We start from the raw sequence: 12,141 nt of genomic DNA on the forward strand, positions 1-12,141 counted from the left end.
CCTAAAATTCATATATTGAAAACTCAACCTCCAGTATCTCAGAATGTAAGATTATTTGGAGATGAGGTCTTTAAAGGGAGATTAAGTTTAAAAAGGGGCCACTAGGGTGGGGTGCCAATTCATTATGATTGGTGAAAGAGAAGATCAGAGAACCTGGGGTGCTTGTGCATAGAGGGATGCCTATATGAAGAGGGAGCAAGAGAAGAGAAGCCTTAGTAAAAACCAACTCATTGAGCCCCTTGATCTTAGACTTCCAGCCTCTAGAGAGGAAATTAATTTTTGTGATTTAAGCTACCCAGTATATGGTATTCTGTTATGGCAGTTTTAGAAAACACACATTTTAGACCTTTCTCACTGCATTTACCATATTGTGACTTCTAGGCACAGACTGTGGATTCCTGAATGATGGAAATAGGTTGTATAGGTCTTTATATCAATCACAGCTCCATAATATCACTTAATGGCAGAAAGTGAAGAGGAACTAGAGAACCTCTTGATAAAGGTGAAAGAGGAGAGTGAAAAAGCTGGCTTAAATCTCAACATTCAAAAAACTAAGATCATGGCATCCAGTCAAATTGCTTCATGGTAAATTGATGGGGAAAAATGGAAACAGTGGCAAACTATTTTCTTGAGCTCCAAAATCACTGCAGACAGTGACTGTAGCTTTGAAATTAAAAGACACTTGCTCCTTAGAAGAAAAGCTGTGACAAACCTAGACAGCATATCAAAAAGCAGAGATATCACTTTGCTGACAAGGTTTGTATAGTCAAAGCTATGGTTTTTTCCAATAGTCGTACGGATATGAGAGTTGGACCATAAAGAAGGCTGAGTATTAAAGAATTGAAGCATTTGAACTGTGTGCTGGAGAAGACTCTTGAGAGTCCATTGGACAGAAAAGAGATAAAACCAGTCAATCCTAAGTGAAATCAACCCTGAATATTCATTGGAAGGACTGTTGCTGAAGCTGAAGCTCCAATACTTTGGCTACCTAATGCGAAGAACCAACTCACTGGAAAAGACCCTGATGCTGAGAAAGACTGATGGCAGGAGGAGAAGTGGGTGACAGAGGATGAGATGGTTGGATGGCATCACCGACTCAATAGACATGAGTCTGAGGAAACTCAAGGAGATAGTGAATGACAGGGGAGCTTGGTGTGCCACAGTTCACAGGGTTGCAAAGAATCAGACATGGCTTAGCGACTGAACAAAGTAGATAATAGGTACTCAAAACAATTTTTGAGATAAATTTATTTGTATTAAATTCTAAATGCATAGCTTCCAAACTGAACAGATGAAAACTAAATGCTGTTCATTTATTCATTCAGTGATTCATTTAGTCATCAAATAATTGTTAAGCACTTAGTATGTACCATGAAGCAGTGAATTAACAGGCAAAATCCCTTTTCTCAAGGAGCTTATACTCCAGTAACGAGAGCCAGACAACCACATACAACCATCTAATATGTCAGTTGGTGATAAGGACAGGAATACAAACAAGGCAGAAAGTGGGATTTTGTAAGACAGGAGGATAATCACAACTTCTATAGGATCTTTGTGCTGAACTTCAATAGGCACTTAAACCTATAAAATATATTTTTTGATAAAATATGATAAAATATATTTCTCTTACCCTCAAGGAGCTTATGCTCAGTTGAGAAGACTGACAAATGAAAAGGTAATTATGCTACAGTGTAAAAAATATAATTACTGAAGAAAACATAAATTGCTTCATAGGAGTGGAGTGCCTCCAAAATTTTTTAGTACACTTATACAGTAGGAATGAAACATAACATTAGTTTTCTTTAATTTTTCAATTCATATTTTATTATTTTTATGTATTTACCATTTCCTTTGGAAAATCATTGATAATTCATTCTCATTAATTTAGTATTAGCTAATGCAATAGATGGTGTTCAAGAAAATTTTTATGGCTATCCATGGAGAGTGAGTGTTTCATGTAATAAGAGAGACCATCCATCTGGCAGCAGCTGTGGGCAGCCACATGAAGCACTGTTGCTCCATCTTTTGGGGACAGGTTTGCCCTGTCACTAGGAATTACTCTTGTTAATTACCTTGTAGTTAACAGTGTCAAGGAATTCATGAAATTATTCTTCTTGCACCCTCAAGGACTGTCACCCTCGAATGGGCATTTTAAATGGGGGCCTTCTTCACATGGAAAGGCTTTTCAGACCAACAGTCATGGAAAAGAGGAAAGCACAATCCATGAGATGATGATTTGAATTCTCCCATTTATTCCACAGGGGATCCCAGGTGGCTCAATGGTAAAGAATCTGCCTGCAATGCAGGAGACACCAGGTACATGGGTTTGATCCCTGCATCGGGAAGATAACCTGCAGGAGGAAATGGCCACCCACTCCAGTATTTTCACCTGGAGAATCCCATGGGCAGAGGAGCCTGGTGGGCTACAGTTCATAGGTTTGCAAAGAGTCAGACACGACTGAGCACATATGTACTATTTATCTTCAAATGAGAGGAAGACGAGGGGAAGACCTTCCAGCTCTTACTTATATCCACAAACCTTAATCCTCATAGAAACATGAGGGCTGTAGACCTCAGTCTTAGCTTTCTACCTATTTCAAGGACTATGGGAGTTTTATATGGTTTTGAGGACTCACTGTAATAGAAATGAGCTTTCATTTTTGTCTGCATTAGCTGAGTACTATTCTGGTTTTAATGGGAGAGAAAGGGAAGAGAGAAGGAGGGCTTACAAATGGTCATTAAAAATCCACCTGCTTTCATCTCCTGCAGCCAGGAGTTCCTTCCTCTATTCCCTATTATTCACTTCTGCTCTTATCTTGAAACTTTTCCCAGAATAGGCTGGCATAGTGAGAACCCTGAGGGCTTGCCACGCTCTGCTGTCTGCTAGGTTCACTAGAAACATGTTCAGTGGTCAATCAATGGGTATCTTAAAAGAGACATCACCATATAAGCGCTGAGCGAGGTCACTGATCTCTTGAATCCTTTCTTCTTGCTGAGGCACTGAGGGTGTGATAAACTTTTTGAACTGCTGGTGGAGGATCTCCACTGCTGCCTTGGTCTTGCATTCTGCGGAATACTTTCCCACTCTTACAACTGTGGCACTTGCATCTTCATACCAAAAGTGACACTAAATAAAAATGGGAGAAAGCACAGAGTAAAGAGACACCATCCTCCCAAATTTCTTCATTTTGCCCACTGAAGTAATTAATGTGAACTCTTTTTAAGTCCTAAGAAAGGAAATATCACAACATGATCATATACTTTTGCACTTGGAAATTAGTATATGTGCTGCTGAAGCGAGCACTGCACTTGGAAATTAGAGTCAGATAAGAAAGTAGAAGTATGGAAGTCAATTTGATTTTTCTGCTTTCTTAGATTTGCCTGAAATATAATTCCTAAGAGAAAAGTTGCAGACTTACAAAAACAGGCATTCTAAAAAAAGCATTTGGCACTAAAAAGAATGCAAATATCAGCTAAACATAAGAAAAAGCTGAAACACACAAAATCCAGCCTATTTAATTGAAATCATTAACAATATATGGATAAAGTTTTGCCCAAATAACACTTCGACAAATAAATTCTTTTAGGAATAAGATTTAGTCTGTAGATGAAGGAAATATCATTTGAAGAATAGCATTTGACCTTTTCTTGATAGAAAATAGTCATATTTTCAAAGCATAGTGGAGAACTGAGTTTCTCACTAAAAATAAATAACTGTGATGAAAGAAATGTGTCTGACCAAGTCCAGAAGCACTTATGCTGAGTGAGAAGTAGAAACACATGACTCTGTTAGGAGTTGGCTTTAAATAAAAGCCATTGAAGTACAGCAAACCTATATATCAGATATGGAAGAATGATCATTTCAATCCTCCTAATGTGGCGTTAAACCTAAAAGCTCTATTATTGCATTAGTGGGAAAGAGAGAGGTTTTGTAACTTGGAATTATGGGCTACAAAAAATGCTCAGGAACTTCAAGTGTAGAGCTTCTTCACTATGAAGTGTGCAAATAAAGACTTTAACTTGCCAATTTCATATAATTTATGTATACTTTGCCATTTATCCTCTTGATAAAAATGAAATAATACCAATAAGAATTTTTATACCTGAAAAATCCAATTATCAACTGTCTCTCTAAACATTCTCAAATTCTGTGAAATAAGTCATTATTGATTATTTTAGCGGATGCCCAACAGTGAATATAATTAACTTCATGATGATTAAACATCTTGAGTTGACGAGGTTATGGAGAAATGAGAATTTCTCCTATGTTTCTGGTAAGAAGAGTTAAATTAGTAAAATCTTTCCAAAGAGCAACTGGACAATACAATCAAAACAATGTAACATGTATCCCTTTGGTACAGCAGTTCTGCATTAGGAAATTATCCTAAGGATATAATCATGAAAAGGAGCATGATGTATGAATTTAATGACAATAATAGCTAATGCAGTGTTGTTCTAAGCAACAGAGAAGTTAAAAAAAATTACAATACAGATAACATGACAACAAGAAGAGACTACCTCTTCTATCAACTCCTGGAGATGTTCAGTCAGGTCCAAATTCTTCCTGTAATCTGTTACAACTTTGTCAAATTCATCCACATGCTTCTGCAAATCCCTCATGGCTTCCAAAAGGATATTCTCTTTATTATTTGGATAATTTAAGAAAGAAGTTTTATTCTCAACTTTTCCCATTTTCCTTTTCAAAGCCTGGGCAAAAAAAAAAATTTTTTTTAATGACAATCAGTTTTTATTTACTCAGCTAGTTAGTAATTAAATATTGAGGGGAAAACTTTGAAAAACTTTTATAGCTTCCTTCACTTAATATGTTAAAATAATAATTATTAAAACACATTTTGGAAAGAATAGGTTTCCTTTCAGATAGTTCATTGACTCAGCATTCAGCAAATACAGAGAAAATTTACTCTACAGCAGGATCTATTCAATAGTTTGAGAATGCTATGATTTTTAAAAAAAGACAAAGACCATAAAATCAAATATTTTATTGCACTCAGCTCACTGTCTCCTGAGAAAGCAATCAAATTAGCCAGCATAAGCAATAATCAGGAAAGGTATTAGGGCCTGCAGGAGCAGTGGAAGAAGCTCCTGATATAGGTGAGTGCAAGGAAAGAAAAAGGGGTGTATAAGAGGTGTGTGTGTGTGTGTGTGTGTGTGTGTGTGTGTGTGTGTGTGTAGTGGGGAGAATGGGAGCAATGAGGCTGGATAGGTTTGACAGAGATCATTCTGGAGATGCTTCAAGAGATAAATCAATAAATTATGTATTTTACATGAAGCACCCAATTGTTATAAAAACTAAAAACTATCTTCTCAGTTCTAATGGTATAAAAAAGCCTAAGAGTTAGGCATTTAGAATTGAAATGCAAAATAATTTTGCAATATTCATAGCATACACACACACACACACATACAAGTATATTCTCATTACCTGTAGTTTTTCAGCATACATATCCACTTGTTGAATTTGATATTTGAGAGCTTTTAGATTTCGAGCTTTTTCATTTTTCTTAGTGTAATTAAACTTCAAATTGTTGAATTTCTTTTTTATTTCTTTGAATGATTCTTTGAGCTACAGTTCAATAAAAAGAAACCAGTGATTTCCTTAAAATGAGAACACTGATATTCATTTGCAATAAATCAAGATATCTATACTTCAAAATCTTTATAATCTTTGAAATGTATCCAGAGTGATTTTCAATAGAAAGCAAGTCTGCTAAGTGAATATATAATGTGAATTTAAACATATTCTCCAAGTATGCTGCTGCTGCTGCTAAGTCACTTCAGTCATGTCTGACTCTGTGCCACCCCATAGATGGCAGCCCACCAGGCTCCCCCATCCCTGGGATTCTCCAGGCAAGAACACTGGAGTGGGTTGCTATTTCCTTCTCCAATGCATGAAAGTGAAAAGTGAAAGTGAAGTTGCTTAGTCATGTCCAACCTCAACCCCATGACCCACCTCCCTCCATGGACTGCCAGCCTACAGGCTCTCTGTCCATGGGATTTCAGGCAGGGTATAGGTAATTATAAATTGTTCTTAGTATTTTTTGACTTGTAATTTATAATTAGGATTACAGTTATAGAACACCCCCCCCCCCCCCCCCCCCCCCCCCCCCCCCCCCCCCCCCCCCCCCCCCACCCCCCCCCCCACCCCCCAATTTCCTTACTTGCATTACTTGATATTTGACATTATTTTACAACTCATTCTCCCCCCCACCCCCCCCCCCACCTCCATTTCACTGCCTAATATTTGTCTCAGATCCTTCCATATTCCACTGCTCTTATAGTTATCATGATAAACTTACTTAAGGCTCCCCAGGAGCAGTCATGTTGCAGAGTCATTACATTAGCCCAATGAGGACATTCAGTTTAGTTCAGTTCAGTTCAGTCACTCAGTTGTGTCTGACTCTTTGCGACCCCATGAATCGCGTTAATGAGGTAGAAAAGGCGACCCAGTATGAGAGTCAGTAGGAAAAGGGCTGTATTTGTTCAAATCCAATTAAAAATTATTTTTCATGGACAGTTCCCAGAAGGGATTTACTTCTTAGATATAAATCATTAACTTCAAGAGGGCCTTCAAAAATGGGATGTAAAGTGACAGTTGTTGCCCATGGTGGCAATGCTAACTTGTGCGTAAACAGAGTATGTGGCTGTACACTGAGAACAGGGCATAGATGATGACTTTCTTAAAAACAAACAGTTCCGCTTTATCAGTGAAGCAAAATTCTAAGCAGTCCAGTTCAATTAACCACACGGCTTTCTGTGCCCTTCTCCAGATTCAAGAAGGATAAACATATTGACAGGCAGCTCACTCTATAATGTCAGCAAAGAGAAGTACAGAGAAAATATAAAGCATCTCAGATTATATGGGAGCATTTAACAGCCAAGAATGAACAATGTCATGGTTGATAAATTTGAGCTATGACAAGAAGTCAGGAAAACATTAAAATTCTTTTCAATGACAGCAAGTAAATTATTTGGGAGGGAATAAAGGTTGTGCACATGCTGGATTTTAGGCTTAAAATGCAGAAAAACCATCTGCTCGAGAAAATGCTCATTTTCTCAATTCTTATTTCAAATTCTGCATATTATAAAGACAAAACTCTGATCTTTAACACTTTCTGAAAACAACAATCAATAAAGCCCTAATTGTATACATGGAAATTATTATATTGATTTAATTTTTGCATTTGCTATACCTATACTTCTATACTATACCTATACTACACTATATACTGTGTTGTTTATATGACAAGTGAAACTGTTGAGCATTAGCTTTAAATTACAAGCACAGAGACCACATAAAATATTCCAGTTGATAAATTAGTAATATTATAGAGAAGTAGAAAGAATTATAACTCCAAAATTTGGAAATTATTCCTCTATTAGAACTCAGAAAAAATATTTAAAAGATAATACTCAGCTGCTATGTTTACAAAATAAACAATTCATATTTAAATTTTTTGACAGTGGATGTGTTAAAATGTGTGTGTTTGATATTAGTGGGAAAGCACAAATGAGGACAATTTTATGAGGTTAAGATATGAAGAGACAGTAGTACAACAATGTGAATGCCCTAAAATCACTTACATGTACTCCTAAATGGTTAAGATGGTCAACTTTATGTTGTGCCATTCACTACAGTTAAAAATACAATTTTTATTTTTAATAACAACAAACAAAGTAAAAATGAAAGGAAAAATATGTACAGTCACTAACATGTATACAACACATGTATACACTAACGTTTATTGGAAAACAAAGTTTTATATTCTTTTTTACCCCTTAATGTACCATAACATATATTATAGACTTCAGTCTGGACAAAGGAAGAGGGACTCTGTCATCAACCTGATAACCACTGAGTTATGCCCACTTGTTTAAGTGGGAAAAAAATCAACATCTATTTGAAAACTATGTGATAAGTGAAGAAAGGCTGAATTCTAAGTGATGACATTTAAAGTCTACTTTGCATTAAGAAATTTGAGGCTGATAAATGATAAGTGCAATTTTATTTCTGTTTGCCTCAGAATGTATGCACTTTCACTGAAAATGATTTATAAGGCCAAAGAATGTTCATGGTGCTGTGGGTATGTGAGATGGGATCATTTCTGACATATGATCTCCTTTGACAAACTTGCTGGCACTTTTCTCTTTTAGTCCCACTGGAAATCCATTTAAATCCTGAACCTTTCCCAGCTCAAATTCAAGACTATTGCAGATACAAGTTGAAGGCAGCAAGCATGAATTACCTTCAGCAACCAGATTTTCAAAAAAAAATATAGCCATGTCTAATTTTCTTAGCTGTGCATTCTAATATGAAAACCTCCCATCTAATACCCATATAACTTGTTTATATGTATTAAAAAAAAAAAAAAAAACTGAGTGCCATGGTTGCTCAGCTATGGTATCATTGTTCATGCATGCAGCTGTTTTAAACTTTAGTTAGTTCATCAACAACGGGGAATGGTGGAGATGGCCAAGACAACTGCTCAACCAGAGCACAGAAAGAAGGAAAAACATCCAAAGTTTGGGGCAAGGAAGAGTTTACCCTATTCAAAATCTTTAAATGTTGTTATCATTTGTATTGATAAAATTTCTGAAAGTCTTAAGAAAATCAGGGGAAAGATACTTTTTAAAATGCACAGTGTGATTTTCCTGTCTTTCCACTTGTCCAGCTCCTTCAGAGTTGCTGTGGAACATAGCTATAATTAGAAAAAAAAGAAAATCATTAAGACTTAAAACTGCAGTTCTTTTGAAACTAACATAATGAGCATCTTCATCAAATTTCCCAGGGGGCAGTAAACCTCTCTCAGGGTTAGACATAAACAAAACTTCTTAGGGAAGAAGCAAAAGGGAACAAAATGGACAACAAAGAGGCTGGCTTGCTATTTTAGTCTTCACTAAGCTGGCTGAGGCAACTTTGGCATAAGGATTCATTATTTGTGAGTCTGTTGTTGGCAAGGCCAATTTACGTGAGGGACATGGGACATTTTAATACTAAGACAACGTCTTTAAAACAAAAGCCTTTCATTAGAACTACGGCACACGATTGGCCAGAAGCAAAAATACAAAACAAGTAGTCCATTTCTCTTAATGTCCATTTCATGAGCTTTATTTCTTGCCCACCATTTTGCCTACTCCAGAAAAAAAAAAAAAACATTTTCTGATGATCATTTTCAGTAACAGAAAGAAGGCTATAATGTTATAACTCCCCAGGGATGCTTCATTTGAAATGAAGTGGCCCAAAACTCCTAATTTAACCTGAGTGACTTGCTATAATTATTCATGGTAACTTTAGCTTTAGTTCTGGAGAGATTTCAGGACCAGACTCTCTTGGCCTCCTCCTGTTCAGCAACCACATGACTGTCTTCCTGCACTTATGACAAGTCTTGTAGAAGCAGAAAGTGGGGCAGTTTGGAAGGAGAAGACAATTGCTCCATTTTAAATTGCAGGTGGCAGCACACCTCAGTAATAGCTATTCGTCCACTCTGCAAGTTTTGTGTGTTCACAATATATTTACATTTTATTTTCTGAACATGATAGCCATGATTTGACAATTTCAGTTTTTTATCTTCTACAGTAAGAAGAGTAATTTTGCAGCTGTTAAACACCAAACTTCCAACAGATTTTAACCCAACGGAATGGACAGTTCAGAACAATTATAGTCTTTTCTATCCTCTTATAAATACCAACTAAATGGACTCACACTGGGGTCTGGTGATGAGCAGTTGTGACTGTGAAGTCCCTCGGGCTTTAAATTGCCCTAAACTATTAGTTTCCTAAGGACTGTGGTGTTCTATGGCTTGGGAGACAGTGGTCACATAATAATTTTTGTTGAATGATAATAATTTAGTTTTTCCTTAAAATGATAAATTAATACCATCAATTTTAAAAATAGTAATTAACTGCACTATACCATAGTGCTGCCTCATCTATGCCCTCTTTTTCTGTTTCCTTTCCTGACAATTGGTGACTGTCCATAGTCATTTGTCAAAAGCAAAAAACACACAATGTCAGAGGGTTTCCCTGGTGGTTCAGTGGTAAAGAACCCGCCTGCCAATGCAGGAAATATGGGTTTGATGCCTGGTTCAGGAAGATCCCCTGGAGAAGGAAACAGCACCCCACTCTAGTATTCTTGCCTGGAAAATCCCATGGACAGAAAACCCTGGTGGGTTACAGTCCATGGGGTCGCACAGAGTCCAACATGACTTAGCGACTAAACAACAATATAAGGAAAGGAGAACGTCAAGGCTGTATACTGTCACCCTGCTTATTTAACTTATATGCAGAGTTCAGTTCAATTCAGTTGCTCAGTTGTGTCCGACTCTTTGTGACCACATGAACCACAGCACACCAGGCCTCCCTGTCAATCACCAACTCTCAGAGTTTACCCAAACTCATATCCATTGAGTTGGTGATGCCATCTAACCATCTTATCCTCTGTCGTCCCCTTCTTCTCCTGGCTTCAATCTTTCCCAACATCAGGGTCTTTTCAAATGAGTCAGTTCTTCGCATCAAGTGGCCAAAGTCTTGGAGTTTCAGCTTCCACATCAGTCCTTCCAATGAATATTCAGAACTGATTTCCTTTAGGATGGATTGGTTGGATCTCCTTGCAGTAGGAGATGTGTACTCTACATATAAGTTAAATAAGTAGGGTGACAATATACAGCCTCGATGTACTCCTTTTCCTATTTGGAAAAGTCTGTTGTTCCATGTGCAGTTCTAACTGTTGCTTCCTGACCTGCATACAGGTTTCTCAAGAGGCAGGTCAGGTAGGTTAAGTGTATGCAGAGTAAATCAAGAGAAAAGCTAGGCTGGACGAAGCTCAAGCTGGAATCAAGATTGTCAGAAGAAATATCAATAACCTCAGATATGCAGATGACAACATCCTTATGGCGGAAAGAAAAGAAGAACTAAAGAGCCTCTTGATGAAAATGAAAGAGGAGAGTGAAAAAGTTGGCTTAAAGCTCAACATTCAGAAAACTAAGATCATGGCATCCGGTCCCATCACTTCATGGCAAATAGATGGGGAAACAGTGGAAACAGTAGATGACTTTCTTTTGGGGGGCTCCAAAATCACTGCAGGTGGTGACTGCAGCCATGAAATTAAAAGAAGCTTACTCCTTGGAAGGAAAGTTATGACCAACCTAGACAACATATTGAAAACCAGAGATGTTACTTTGCCAACAAAGGTCCATCTAGTCAAGGCTATGGTTTTACCAGTAGTCATGTACAGATATGTGAGAGTTGGACTATAAAGAAAGCTGAGTGTAGCAGAATCGATGCTTTTGAACTGTGGTGTTGGAGAAGACTCTTGAGAGTCCCTTGGACTGTAAGAAGATCCAACCAGTCCATCCTAAGGGAAATCAGTCCTGAATATTAATTGGAAGGACTGATGTTGAAGCTGAAATTCCAATACTTTGGCCACCTGATGCAAAGAGCTGACTCATTTGAAAACACCCTGATCTCAGAAAGATTGAAGGTAGGAGGAGAAGGGGACAACAGTGAATGAGATGGTTGGATGGCATCACTGACTCAATGGACATGAGGTTGGGTAAACTCTGGGAGTTGGTGATGGACAGGGAGGCCTGGCATGCTGCAGTCCATGGGGTTGCGAAGAGTTGGACACAACTGAGCGATTGAACTGAACTGAGTGTTATTCCTTGTGTATGTATCTATGGCAGCAGCATTCCTGTATTCTAACTTATTGCTGCTAATCTGCCTTATCTCCTTGGAACTAAATGACAGAAGAATAAATCTGTGTAACTGGAACAAGAAACTACGATATATGGAATACATACAAACATACATACATATATATTAATATGTGTGTGTGTGTGTGTGTGTGTGTGTGTGTATTCAACTTCTTTCCATTTCTTTCCTGATGGGTAAGATGTTGGTACACTGTAGAAATTTCAGGCTGAAGTAACCTAATTACATGAAAACTTCTATTTGCAAAATTTACTTTGAGAAAATGAATTCCAACCCAATTCTGTCATTACTATTCTTCTCTGCAAGGTAATTGTTTGTGACCCATAATGAGACTCCAGTGACAAATTTCCACTAACATAATGTAAACATAAAGGAAATTTTTTGGTCAGGTTGCAAGAAGAAAACATGTTCAAT

At 37.4% G+C, this 12,141-nt stretch overlaps 1 protein-coding gene across 1 annotated transcript in view; it reads right to left on the minus strand.

Moving 5' to 3' along the window:
* Positions 1-12,141, minus strand: part of CCDC141 (coiled-coil domain containing 141) — a 226,216-nt gene that overhangs the window by 21,401 nt on the left and 192,674 nt on the right. Inside the window, exons 18-20 of the mRNA XM_065927937.1 lie at positions 5,444-5,584; positions 4,519-4,707; positions 2,944-3,127 (exon numbers count right to left, since the gene is read on the minus strand). Of these exons, the coding sequence (XP_065784009.1) occupies positions 2,944-3,127; positions 4,519-4,707; positions 5,444-5,584 (514 nt within the window). The remainder of the gene's footprint in view (positions 1-2,943; positions 3,128-4,518; positions 4,708-5,443; positions 5,585-12,141) is intronic.

This window comes from Muntiacus reevesi, chromosome 3, assembly GCF_963930625.1.
Source record: "Muntiacus reevesi chromosome 3, mMunRee1.1, whole genome shotgun sequence".
In the NCBI taxonomy this organism is placed as follows: Eukaryota; Metazoa; Chordata; class Mammalia; order Artiodactyla; family Cervidae; genus Muntiacus; species Muntiacus reevesi.